The sequence below is a fragment of the Apteryx rowi genome, unplaced genomic scaffold, assembly GCF_003343035.1.
Source record: "Apteryx rowi isolate R43461 unplaced genomic scaffold, aptRow1 scaffold_24, whole genome shotgun sequence".
In the NCBI taxonomy this organism is placed as follows: Eukaryota; Metazoa; Chordata; class Aves; order Apterygiformes; family Apterygidae; genus Apteryx; species Apteryx rowi.
Window position 1 is genome coordinate 1,169,294 of NW_020448752.1, and position 13,376 is coordinate 1,182,669.

The 13,376-nt window shown below is 58.1% G+C and overlaps 1 protein-coding gene and 1 long non-coding RNA gene across 3 annotated transcripts; one reads left to right on the forward strand and one right to left on the reverse strand.

Moving 5' to 3' along the window:
- The first annotated feature begins 406 nt into the window (after positions 1–406).
- LOC112966268 lies at positions 407–3,913 on the forward strand. Its single transcript, XR_003253561.1, has 2 exons — positions 407–612; positions 1,649–3,913. It is a non-coding gene; the product is annotated as an uncharacterized LOC112966268 (long non-coding RNA).
- On the reverse strand, positions 3,194–11,707 carry LOC112966267 (sestrin-3-like). 2 transcript variants are annotated; one of them, XM_026066213.1, is made up of 8 exons: positions 11,444–11,707; positions 11,083–11,265; positions 10,752–10,988; positions 10,557–10,668; positions 10,173–10,276; positions 9,477–9,667; positions 8,959–9,103; positions 3,194–8,864 (listed from the first exon to the last, which is right to left on the reverse strand). In XM_026066213.1, exons 1-8 carry the CDS (start codon positions 11,636–11,638, stop codon positions 8,775–8,777), a joined length of 1,257 nt encoding a protein of 418 aa, XP_025921998.1. In that variant the 5' UTR covers positions 11,639–11,707; the 3' UTR covers positions 3,194–8,774. The 2 variants fall into 2 exon arrangements, with proteins under 2 accessions (XP_025921998.1, XP_025921996.1); XM_026066211.1 differs by having other exon boundaries at positions 10,158–10,276.
- Between the last annotated feature and the right edge of the window lie 1,669 nt (positions 11,708–13,376).

Sequence of the window (13,376 nt, forward strand, 5' to 3'; positions counted from 1 at the left end):
TGGTAGCTGGCTTTTTGGTTTCTTGCTGAAGTTTGTTACTGCTCGTGAWCTTGAGGCTTGTAGGCATACCCTTTAGGATGTGCCTGGGATTCTGCCCCATCTCTTTGTCCTTGCGTGATAGAAGCTAGGAGTCGAGAGCTGGTTGGGAGCATTGTACAAGCATCTTAAGGGAGGGTGTCAAGAGGATGGAGCCAGACTCTTTTCAGTGGTGCCCAGCGACAGGACACAAGGCAACGGACACAAACTGAAACACAGACAGTTCCATCTGAACATGAGGAAAAACTTCTTCACTGCGAGGGTGACAGAGCACTGGAACAGGTTGCCCAGAGAGGTGGTGGAGTCTCCTTCTCTGGAGATATTCAAAACACGCCTGGATGCAATCCTGTGCAACGTGCTCGAGGTGACCCTGCTTGAGCAGGGGGTTTGGACTAGATGATCTCCAGAGGTCCCTTCCAACCTCAACCATTCTGTGATTCTGTGATTAGCTGGCATGTTCCTGTCATCTTTTTGGTGTTTGCAGTGGTCAGATCTATGAGAGGTGTGGYGCTCTTATGGCGTTCTAGTAAACTTCGTCTGGCAGAAAGTCTCTGGACTGTGGCTTTCCTTCAGCAGGTTTGTATCATGCAGTGCAGTGAGCGCTACCACCTTGTCTGCACCAAGTGTTTTCATGAGTTTTGCTTCATTTTCATTTTGGTGGAGACTGGGACAGAAGTGGTTCATCTGGTTACCTGAAGCAAGAACTCCCAACAGTCTTGACTTTAGCATGTTCTGCCATTACAGCCTTTGAATAGTTTGATTTCTTTAGCTTTGAAGGCTCTCTTCATTGCAGACCTCATGATGATATGCTTCAAATTCACCCACAGTCTGCATGTCTGGCCACACCTCATTGTAATGAGAGGGGGGGGAAAAAAAGGCAGGTCCTATGCTGGCATCCCAGGTCTTGYGGATTCGAGCCATAAATGCATATTCTTACTGCAGTTAGTTCATTAGAAAAATTGATAGATACCCTTTCCACAAACACCCAGTCCTACCTATGGCATATATTGCACATAAGAATCAGCTGTTCTGGGCTGTGCTTAATAGATCTGGCAGGATTTGCGGTTTTGGCATGTAACATGCCACACTGTCAGCTTGGGCCCTAAGGGGAAATGAGTTGCATGATCTCCAGAGCAAGTTGACTGGCTGCTTGTGCTTCACAGGGCACAGCACTGAGAATCGCAAGCGCAAGCCCAGTTGGCTGTGTTGTTTCACAGCCATGCATGAAAACAGAGCCCAAAGCAATAGAAAGGGCAGTACTGGTTACCAGTGCTTCAGACCTGCACATCCATGGTGAGCCATTTCTGACTGGTTGGTCTGTGCGAAAGAAGTGTCTACTTCAGGGCCTCCTGAGCTGTGTCCCCGCAGTGTGACAGCCCCAGGGGCCTGGCCAGTGAGCTGCTGCCAGCCTGGCCCTGAGTGCTCGTGGAGTGCCCCAGGGAGATCTGTCACTCCTGGCTAGTGCATGTTCTTCGCCTCTTCCAGCTCAAGGAGCTGCAGCCCGGGTACGGCAAGGTTCATCATAGTTGGTGCCCAACAGTGTGGCTTGATAAGAGACCATGTCCTTTTATTAAGGARTAGAGTAAGTACCTATGCTTTTCTCTATTCCCAGTGCCAGACTTCTGGGGAATCGGCTGTCCTGGGGACATCACAGGTGACAAGAGCAACCTCTGGCTTGAGTCCTGCTGTGCAAGTGTATAGACCAAGCGTGTCTCTCTTGCAGCAGTCTGTGCGAGGTGCTTTCTGTCACCTTGCCACAACAGGATCCAGAAGTGGCTGAAGAAGCCTGTGYGCACTAATGCTGAGGATGGAGTTTGGGAGACGAGTGGCGCTCTCAGAACGCACAATAAACAGTGAATGTAATGCTGCAGATACAGGCAACTTAGCTCCTCATTTGTACGTGTAACAAGATAGCTAAAATCATGGTCATGCAGGGCAAGGAAGCAAAGAACTTTGAAGTTTTCCAGCCCCTTCTCAAATAATTTTCTGCTCATAAACCTTGAGCTTTTCTAGCCTGGGATACTTCCTCAGAGGACACAAGAGACTTTGAAGTTCCTAAACTGCTGCCTGCTGAAAGGATATACCTAGAAGGGGTTATTCAATACTTGTCCYGTTTCTTATTTTCTTTCCCTAAGTGTTTGCGACTGGCTGCTGCTGGATTCAGGGTAGTGTCTAGATGGATCTTTGCTCTGAGTTAGCATAGCGGATCCTGTACTGATGAGCTGCCTTTGCTCTTAACAAGAGGTTGGGCTGGGATTTCAAGAGCAGCTGTGAGCATGGTGGGGAGGGGAAGGGGCCAGTGAAATTGGGAGCGATACTCCTGGATAAGTGCCTGAGGGGAATGGGCAGGGGGCTTTCAGGGCTGTTGGCATGAAGCCTTACATTGTGCTGTGTGTTTTCCTTGTCCTCATTGAGCTTGGGTGACAAGTTTCTTCATCTCCAGAGGATGAAACGCTATCTTTCACCATGCATGGAGCCTAGCAGGGGACAGGCTTGTTGCTTTTGTTTACACCTGGGTTTAGCTGATTGCTTGAGCCTTCCTCATAACTTCAGTATATTTTACTATATTCCCAACTTCCTGTGGGAGCTTGCAATATTGAAAGTTTCTTGGAGCTCTTAATTTTTCTAGCTGGTGTGTCCAAAAACATGACATCCCCTACCCTGTGCTGCTTTAAAAACAGCAGTCAAATCACTCTGGTAAGTGAGAGGAATGAAAGCAGTGGGAGCGTTCCAGAGCCTGGGTGTATTCATAAATGAGGCTCATACTAGAAGCAAGTAGCACTAATCAGCTTTTCCRAAGGAAATGCCTAGAAAGCTTTTATATAGATCATGATTGGTTCATTTTCTTACTTAGTTGCTTATTTATAGCCACACTCAAATGCCCCAGGGCTAGCATTGCTCCAGGAAACCTGTGTCTGGTGCCGTGGGTAGGAGTGTCTTGGGAGTGGTGTCCTGGATTATCACCAGAATAGTGTGCAAGTTTGGACCCATTATCCAAAAAGAGCTATGGGACATGAGCATGAACAGGGATGGCTTAGGGTTTGCCTCAGCTGTGTGTCTAATGAAAAACTTGTTCTCATTAAAGTAATGGTGGGGGAAAAGCAAGTAAGAGGTGATGCCTGTAGCCTGAAAGATCTATCCGTGTGAAAGCTTGGTAGCACGTGGTAACCCATCACTGCAGTTGCTGACCCTTTCAGAAAGGGATCCCCTCTCTTAAGTAGCCTTTACATCTCTCCCTGCGTCAGAGTATATATGTGGGCAGTGGAAAATGATCTCGATGGAATCAAAATCACATCTAATAACATGGTGTAAAATAGGGAGAAGAGGTTTCAGAAGCCRAAGATGAAAGAGCTGATAGTTTTCCATTTATGGTTCTCCGGCTAAGGCAGTTTTATAGTGTGTAGTGAAAGGGGATGTTCGCAGCTGGTGTTGTGGTGCTCAAAGTGGTGCTAACCTGAGGTGCTCCCAAGGAGTCTTGAAGGGTTTGGATGCTTAGAAGATAGGTCACTTCTCCTGGAAGGAGCCTTCTTCATAAGGCAGTGGAGATGGATCTGTGGGGAAGAATGTTTCCAGGACAGTGGAATCTTCACCTGGTGTGGTCACAGGGAGGTTTTCTGCGTTGCTAGCACAGACGTCTGCTGCGTACAGGGCAGGCACCACTAGCTGATGTAGTTTCCACCGCTATCCCCACTGCACTCCTTCACCCATTTCTCACAAGAAAGTTTTTTTTACATAATAAATCTCTGCTTTTGTTTGCTCTCTGTAGCAGTGTAACTTCTGAACCATTACAGGCTCTTTGTTACCATCTGTGCTAGCAAGACTGTAGAATGTGCTAGACTAGGGGGGAATGTTTGACAAATAAAAACCTGTAATCCTCTGCTCTGTGTCTCATGCAGTTTGTTCTGTTTCACTGGCCAGGTCYGGCTTTTTCTTTGCCCTTGGCTTCTTTCCTTTGCCTTCCTCAGCTGGTAGGGCAACCCCTCACTGAAATGCCCCTTGGCTGGCCAGAGGTGGAAGGAGCACAGTATGACAGCCTACAAGAGGCTCCTGGGTGCTCTGAAGTGTAGAGCCCCTTGTTACGACTTGCAGGCAGGGTGTAGGTGCCCATGGAGTCGCCAAGCTGTAAAACTGACACTGTGAAGTTGTGGCTGTTGAAGGACTAGTCCGGAGTCATCCTAAATTGTTCGTTCCTTGCCCTTCCAGACCTGAGTGCAGGAGATGGCTTTATTCACTGTACATAACTGCATTCAAACATCTTGGAGTGTCAGCAATTCTACTGGTTAACTCCAGGTATATGGAGTTCCTAGTTGCTTCAGTCTTTCAGCCACCCCATCCATGAGCAAATGCTGMCGCTTAATTAGGATGGCTGAGTATGGTAGTGGGCTTTTATCTTTGCTTGCATACTCCAAATCCTTCATCGGAGAAAGGAGAGTTACTACAGGTAGGGAGCATTTTCTGATATTAGAAGACAGAGGCTTGGAGCTGCCCGTCAAAGGGAACATGAATATCCTAATAAGCCAGTAGGAGGTTGTTCCTAGGGACTGCAGACCTGTTCCAAGATGTATAAGCAGGTAAGAAGCCTCTCTAGAAAGGAGAAGGCTTTCAGATAGCCATGTCAAGAAGTCCTTTTTTGACAGAAGGCAAGCAGGAACGAAGATRCAGTTTGAGCCAGTGAAGCGGCTTGCAGGGAACGTAATGGAGCCCTTGACTCAGAGCGACATGTCATTCTAGCAGGTCTGCCTTCTCTCAACTGGGCTCGCGCTGCAGCRCTGTGCTGGCCCTTTCTGCCCTCCAAGCGCTCCACGTACGGTGCGCCACAGGTCATCTCGAGAGGTCTGCTGCAGAATGCAAGAAYGGTTCAGAGCCTTGGTCACGTTGCTTTTAAATGGAGACAGGTAAGGAGATCATGGTAAAAACAATGTGAAGCAGTTTAGATAAGKTATAGAACATGTTCTCCTTGTATCTAATCAAGTCGGTGGAATCAAAAATGGGGATTTTAAAAATAATGAGGAGAATTCTCATTTATTAAATTGCCACAGTATGTTGTGGCCAGGAACTTGCATTCAAAGGTTTGGATATTTAATATTCAATGATGTCTGATAATATTATTTTTCAGTGGTATTCTTTAAAACACTTGATGCAAATAACTCTGGAAGGGATCTTAAGCCTCCTGCTTCAAGGTTTAAGCCAGTCTCCAAATATCAAGGATTAGGAGGAGAACCTCAGGGGACCTGACTACCCCGCATCTGTTCCTGTGAGACTACTTAGGACTTCCTGGACGTGCAGGATGGTAGTTGCTGCTAGAGAAAGAAAATGGTTTGAGTGAATGTTGCAGTTGYTGAACAGATCAGAGCGGATGCATTCAAAACTTGGTGTAGTTTAACAGGGGAACGTTCTTTCCCCACAGTAGCTGTTACRCTTTTGATGTTAATATGAGTTTTGGCCTGTGAGACTTGAGCACTGTCACRGTGAGCAGAGCATGGGAGAGACTCCAGGAAGGAACCCGCAGCTTGCGCTAGGGCTGCTCCTGACTTGTGTGACACCATCTGCACTAGTTGCTTAATGTCCCACTGTGTCCTGTCCTAACAACCAGATCAGTTTAGCGCACCTTCATGGCAGTGGGTCAGCCTGTCTTTCAGCCTGGGCCACCTCTTAGCTCTCCTCAGTTGTCACCATAAACATTTTGGCCTGGGGAATAGGTGCCTGCAGAGCAGCAGTGTCTGAAGCCAGTGCAAAAACTGTTCACCAGCTTTTCTGCTCAGCTCTTGGCCAGAGATGTGCTTTCCCCGAGATGCTTAGTGTTGATTAACGTTTTTCCTGTGCCACCAGTAGTGGAACCACGTGTGAAATCACGGCACGGGGATGCCTGTTGCCCTACGCCACAAAAGCGGCACGAAGGAGAGCTGGTGAGCAGGGGGTGCAGGCCCGTGAACAAGGAGGTGGTGGGTGGACACTGCCTGCTCCAGGAGCTGCTCCGGAGGGGTCCTGGCAGGACAACCTGCCCCCAGCTTTTCCCCCCTCTGCTGCTGCAGCCTAAGCAGCAGCCGTAGGCCTGGCTTTTCATGGGTCGCTGTAGGCTCTGCGAACAGTAAACACTGCAGCTCAGCTCGCTGCTCTCGCCGCCTGGAACATGCCATTCCTCCCACCATACCGCTCGGGAACAGCTCGGCTCTTACGAAAGCAGTCCTCGCTCCGCCTGCCAGCGCGGCTCCCCGCCACGGGCCGTTGCGGGGAACGCAGCGACCGCTTTGGGCACGTGCCGATACCTGCAGTCGTCTGGAGGCAGGATAATGTCATGGTGGCCTGGCTCCTGCGGGAGAGGGTGCTGGAAATCCTGGGAGATTACTGCAGAGCCAAGCAAGYGTGTGTTGGGCTCTGGCAGCTTTCCTCCTCCTAGCCCCCGAAGCAGGGGGGAGGTATTCCCTAGGCCAGATGAGTGGGGTGGAGGGCCGGGCCACCAGGGCAGGTTCAAGTTGCTGGACTCATGGCAGGAGGCCCAGCACATGGTGATCTGCCTTCCTCGAGCAGCGTAGACTTGCCAGGCTGCCAGCTATGCAATGCCCTTTACTAGAGTCTCTGCTACAAAACCCCCCAGGGCCACGGGGCTGACTCTGCTCGGGTGGGAGCAGATGGCTTCATCTGCTGCTTCCTAGCCCTGAGATCGTGTGGGGATGTTTCTCTTGCTGGGGAGCTCGGGCTGGCAGCCTCCCTGGCCTTGACCACAGCTCGGCTAGTTTTGGGGCCTTTGAGCTGAGGGCTGCTTGGAGCCGACAGCTCGCGAAGCCCTTGATCTTCCTGCTGCGCCTGATGGTTGCTCTGTGAGCTCCTGCCAGGCCACCCCTCCGCRCTGGGGGTCAGAAGGGAGGATCTGCTTCAACGTCCCCAGCCCCTTCTTCCCCCAGGCAGCAGCGTCCCGTTGCTCACTTCTAGCTGCTGCTTCCTCAGCRGGGCGAGGTGACGATGGAGGGCGAGGATGCTGCGGCGTGCAGCCCACGGGGAGCCAGCCTCAGGCTCCCCAGCTCTGGGGGTGCTGCTCCATGGGGGAGCGGGGAGCTGCCCAGCGAGCTGGCTGCCGCTGCCCATCCCGACCCTGCAGGACGCAGATCCGCTTCTGCAGGCGGCGAYGGCAAGGCTGGCAAAACCGCTGGCGTGCAGCCCGGCTGCTGGGGCAATYGGGGCGCGAGGCCGTGATGGAGCACGGGACACCAAGCTGCCCTGGGGGAGGCTCGGCCCCGCAGGAGCTAGGTGACGTTGCAGCCCGCTTTTCCTGTCCGCGTGCAATGCTGCAGGAGCTGCTCAGCTGAGCAGGGGCAAAGGCCGTAGCTGGGCTGAAGGGGAAGGGGCAAGCTGTGCTGGACAGCTTGGAGCAAAGCAGGAGCGCAGGACTCCGCCGCGGCTGGGAGCAGCCGGGTTTGCTGGAGCTGGAGCGCTCCGAGCGCTGCGGTCGCCCTGTGCGGGGAGAGGAGCAGAGCGGCTGTGCAAGCTTGCATCCCCGTCCCGACACCTGGGAGAAAGAAAACACATGTCCGTGTCAAACATAATATATTTATAGCAAAAATAGGCTTTTTCTGTAGCTTCCATACACAAGGTTTTTCTTTCCCCGTACATTTACGCAGTAAACAGGTTGACTGAAGCAGCGTGCACCAGGCTTTTAGAGCTGTCCTTGCTTCAGCCTCCCACTCGCTATAGGTGGCCCCAGCCCTTCCTCTTCTTCAGCTGTGCTCCTGAGCGGGGGCTCCCACCTGGACCGTGCCTGCTCCGGGGTCAGCTATCCCTGCGGCCCTCCCCAGCCAGGGGTTACGGCACGGGGATGGAGCAGCCTGGGGGGGGTAAGGGGAGAGCGGAGGCGTGCGCTCCTGCCTGATGGCAGAGGGCAAGGCGCCRGCTGGGCTGCAACCGTGCGACCAGGGACTTGGCCGGGGGTGAGGGGGGGGGTCCCTCAGCTCATCGGTGCTCACCCCTGGTTCCCACGTCACTATTTTAAGCAGCRAGTGACTGGGCCCTGGCGCCCGGTGCTGCCCCAGAGACTGCGCGGGAGGGCAAGGCAAGGCAAGGCGTCCCCCGCAGCGGCCTGCTTACGCCGCGCTCGCAGCAAGCGCCGCGCTCCGGCCCCCGCCTGCAAGAGCTTCACAGTTTGGAGTTCGCGTGGGTCAGCGCTCGCCCGGCCCGCAGGGGTTTGGCACGTAGAGAGAAACGGCAGGAGGCTTAACGCAGCAAGCGCGTCCCCTCCCAGCGCTGCACACGCAGCTCGGGACGTCGCACCGCGCCTCCGGGCTGCCCGCGGCAGTCCCGAGCGAGCGGCGTCGCCCCTCATCCGATGGGCTGCTTGCAGGTGGGCAAGGGGGGGCCGCGGCTGCAGCGCGGGGCTGGGAGCCGGCTCTCCGCGGCCCCGGAGGAGCTTCCCGTGGGAAACGCCGGCCGGGTCGCCTCCCACCTCCCTCCGCCCGCCCCGCGGCTTTGGCAGGCCTCCTTGGCCGCGTTCAAGTCTCCAGCATCGCACTGACGTCGCAGCAGCACGGACTCGCCTCACAGTTTGGTAATTGCACGTTAACGGGGCCGCTCGGTGCGCCCCACAAGGAGGGGAAAAAAAAWAAWAATAATAATAAAGAAAGGGAACAAGACAGTCAAGTAAACTAAACGGAGTAATCCCTCGCCGTCCGTCCCGGCACGCCGGGTCACGYGCGACTCCGGGGGGAGAGGATGCTGCCCGGCCCTGCCGCGGCACAGCTCCCCGCCGCCTACGAGACCATGTACTGGGTGATGGCCTGCAGGGCGTACAGCAGCTCCGCCTGCATCCTGGCCTCCAGGATGAGGAGATTCACGTGCACCTGCGGGAGAAGCGGCAGCGGGTCGGGCAGCCGCTGCRTGCTGCCAGCGCCGGCTCAGCACCGTGCCCACCCCAGCCGCGGGGCGCTGCCCTACCTTTTCACTGTGCTTGAACTGCTTCCAGAACCTGTCAAACATCTCCGGGTTTGTCTTCTCTGGGTAGCAGGTGACAGTTTTAATGTAAACTTTGAGCATTCGCTCCAGGAGATGATTCACTTCCGCGTAGTCGTAGTCATCGTACCTGCGGGGAGCACAAGGGACGGTCACAACCGGCACCCAGGTCACTACCGACCCCCTCGCTCATGGTCTGCCCCAGGGCACGCTGCCACCACGGGGGGGACAGTGGCCACCAGGCACCAAGTCCTGCCTCAGAAGGCCTCGTTGCAACCCCCCAGGGTGGCCTGGGACGTGCACCACTGTCATCGCAGCAGCAAAGTGCCCTGCCCCGGCCGGAGAAGCTGAGGATTTTCTCCATCTCCTGGTCCCATCTCTTTTCCAAGCCTGTCTGCAAGACGTCCCAGAGCGCCTGGGGACGCAGCAGACGCGGGCTACAATCTTGCGCCTTGGTCAGCGTGGTTCTCCCCGTGGGGCCGGGAGGCGGGAGGTTTAGCTACCTAATGCCAAACATGCAGTGGATGTAGTTCCAGATGCCCCGCTTGAAGACCGAGGGTTCGCAGCCCTGCCGCTTGGCCATGGCGCTGCTTTGCAGACCGTCCACCACGCGAAACTTCTCATCCAGGAGATGCCCGATGTCGGAGTAGAGCCGGTTCACCAGCGAGAAGCCGTGGTCTTCCCAGGAGTAATCCTGTTGAGCACAGCAAGAGGCTGTCACCACTGCAAAAAGGAGCCCGGGGCACGTTCCTAGGAAGAGCTGCTGCTGGAGACCTCGGGTGTTGGGAGGCAGCAGAATTCAGGTTTGCTCCGGAGGCAGCTCTGCCACAAACCACAGTGTCCCTGATCAGGCAGCTTTGGGATAATTTTGACCCCTGCCTCTGCACTGACCCACGCCTGGCCCAGAGGGGTGATGCGATGAAAACACAAGTCCTCGAGGTCAGGTTGATGCTTGCCTCCCCCTCCCTGACGCTTGTCGGATGGGTCCCCTTTCCGAGCGGTGCCTCTCCAGGCACAGGGACGCGGGAACGGCCCCATCTGACACAGAGGGCAAAAGCAGCTGTCCTCGGGCTGCGTTGGCCCCCCGCAAGATCGGCCGCTCCCCACCAGGAGAAGAGGAGAGGTGACGGCCCAGGCTGCTGCAGGCCTGCAGGTTTATGCCCCCGAGAGAGCAGGAACCTCACCTGGACTCTGAATACCTGCGTCTGATCCTCATCGCGCCGGGCAAAGTCCTGGTATCCGAAGTCGGGGTCCTGCATGTAGCACGCGAGGTTGGTGGCGCCGGTGACTTCCCCAACGAGATCTGGGAGGGAGGCGAGGACGAGTCAGAGCGGCGCTAGGTGCAGCTCGGCTCCTGCGCTGCCCCGTGCCCGTCCCAGGAGCATGGCTCCCTCCCTTCCCCGCTCCCACGAGCGTCTCTCTGAAGATGTCCCACCTATGCCCACAGGGTCTCCTCCAAGGTTGGGGCCTTGCAGGTGGGAGCTGATAGCTACGTCCGACGGACAGGCTGGTGTTTTTGGGAACCCCCCAACCCGGCAGAGAGCTGCTGTCCTGCACACCCACCTCCGCTCTTTGCCTCTCACCTTCYTCTCGGTCCTGTTGCAGCAGCCTCGTCTCCTCTCTGCCCTCAGCCTCGAGGTGGATCCGCTGGATACGCTCCCGGAGAGAATCCAGCTCCATGCAGGAATCCAGGGACTGTTCAGAGACGCATTTTGCAGCAGTGGTTAAGGCAGCGGCCCCGGCCCCCTCCTCCCCGCGCCTCGGCCCCGGGGGCTCACCCGCTTGCGCCCGATGCGCAGCAGCTCCTGGGTGCAGCCGTTCCCGCTGGCAGCCTCGCAGAAGCACTGGTTCCCGGGCGAGAGGGGCTTCAGCGTGCCCCGGCCGCCCGGCCCCTCTTCCTGCTCGCAGCCGCAGCCGAACACGAAGCTGGCGAGCGCGTGGCAGTGCGCCAGCAGCACCACCGCGTGCACCAGCTCCGCCAGCGACCAGCTCCACTCGCTGATTTTCAGCAGCTTCTGCGGGATGGAGAGAGGCCGGCGATGCGCCAAGGTGGGGAGCAGGCTGGGCGCCCGCCCGCCCCGCCGGTCCCTCGGGGGACTGTTCCCGTACCTCGATGTGCTCCTTGGTGACCAGCCAGGGCCTGTGGGCCAGGATCTTGTTGATCTCGCTGAGGTTGCGGAGCTTGGGYGGGATGAAGTCGAGGCCGCGCAGCCACTGGGGATCGCCTCCCGCGCGCAGGAACTGCAGCACGTGCAGGTTCACCAGGTACCTGCAGCGGTGCCGGGCGGCCGCCTGCAAGAGCACGCCGGGCGTCAGCGCCCAGCGCCCGGCTCGGCGGGGAAGAGCCGCTAGGACGGGGTGAGAGCATGGTAAGGATTTGGGGCCCTGCGGGAAAGCCTGCAGCACGGAGCAGCCGGAGCGCAGCGCTCGCAGGGGCTCGGCGAGCCCCGGCGCGGCGCCGCGCGCTCACCATGATGGCGATGTAGTGGCGGCAGTCGAAGGGCAGCGGGCCGTCCATGTGCAGCAGGTAGTGCTGGGTCTTGAGGAAGCTGTCGAGGTACTGCGGGTGGTAGCCCATCTGCTGGGTCACCGCTTCCAGCCGCCCCCGGCTTGCCAGCGCCTTCACGAATAGGAACTGGGGGCGCTCGGGCTCGCTGCTGGACATCTTCACTACCTGCGGGCAAGACGCCGCGTCTCAGCAGCCCGGCCCCGGCTCTGCACAAGGCTGGGGTCGCCTCTCACCCCTCGCTCCTGCTTGGACAGGACCAGGAGCAAGCGACATCCTGGCCACCACAACCTGGCCAGGAGCACATGGAGGGGCTCACAGGTTTCCCCCGGCTCTGAGCAAGGAGACACCACACCAGCCCTGTCGGTTCAAACRCCAGAGGCGAGCTGGAAGGCCAAATCCTGCCCTGCCTCCTGTTCAGCCCTCTTAATCCGCAAGAGCTTCCCCAGGCTGGCACACACCCCATGAAAACGCGGAAGAGCGACCTTCGGCGAGGGGGGTCCCGCTGCGGCGCCGTGCTCGAACCCACCTCCTACGGCTGCGGGCAGCACCTGCGCCAGCCCCAAAACCAACGTCCCCGGCGAGCAGGAGCCCAAAGCCGGGTCACCCCAGTGCTTCCCAAGAAGGTGGTGGGAATGGACTGTGGGGATGTGCAAAGCACCCTGGCCCGGGAAGGTGCTGCACCCAGCATCTGTGATGGCACCCGGACAGCCCCATCGCTGAGCTGGCCTTTGCCACACAGATGGTCATGTCTCCAGCTCGGGCTGAGCATCTCGAGGTGGGACGCAGGAGCCCCTCGAAAACAGGGGCGCGCTTCTCCCCTCACAGTGCTTGAGCCTCACGCTGGGCACGCGCCGCCCGGCATCTCCAGCCCGCGCCAGTGCTGCTCCCCRGCAAGGGGACACAGTAGGTGCCCAAGGACCAGGGTAGGGGGTGACAGTGGCGCAGAAGCACGCCAGGAACAGCTCTGCACACCAGCCCCTGTGGCAGGCGAGGCCGGCCAGGGCGCCGGGGCGGCATCCGCGCGGCRTTCCCAGCCTGGACGCACCCTCGCAGCCCCGGCACCGAGGCGCTGGAAAGCCGGAGGGCTCCGCGGCYGCCACGTCCCCCTCGCCTTGCCCCTCGCGGCGCTGCCAGTGGCCGCCTCGCCTGCCGGAGGGCCGTATCAGGCCTTATTTTCTGCAGCAGCTTGGCACACAGCCGTGAAGCGACCCAGGGAAACCCGGCACAGCGGCGCCGGTGGGACCGGCAGAGCCGTGCGGCTGCGCGCCGCGGGTGCGGGACGCTAAGGTCCCCCCGGGGCGACGGGGGCACTGAGCAAGGCTGAGCCGTGCAATGACACCCGGAGGCAGCGCTGGCTTCTTCTGCCCTGCCGCCACTTGTGACCAGCGCACGGCACCGGCGCAGGTGTCCGGAGATTCACCTGGAGCTTCCTCCTCGGTCCCGGCCAGAGGGGACCCCAAGCCCCAATTAAGCCAAAAGGGGACGAAAAGCCCCCGACTGCCCTGAGGGGGACGGTGCAAAGCACAAGTCCCGTGTCCCCCCCCCGGCCCGGCCTTGCCGCGGCCCCGGGCGCACGGGGCCCCGACGGGTCCGGTGCCGGCAGCGCCCGCTGCATCCTCGCTCGCAGCAGGCGATGCTCCCGGGGAAGCGGCGGTGGCGGCGAGCCCTCCCTGCCCGCAGCCCCGCTGCCCGCGGTGCCGGTGCCCGGTGCCGGTAACCGGGGCCCCATTGTGCGGGCGGCGGCGGCGGCAGCGCCCCCGGTGCGCGGCGCGGGCAGTGCAGGCGGAGAGAGAAAAACAAGTTTGATTGGCAGTGATGGAGGCACGGCGCCTCCCGCATCCCGCACAAAGGGGACGGCGCCGCCGCACCGGCACCGGCACCGGCACCGGGCACC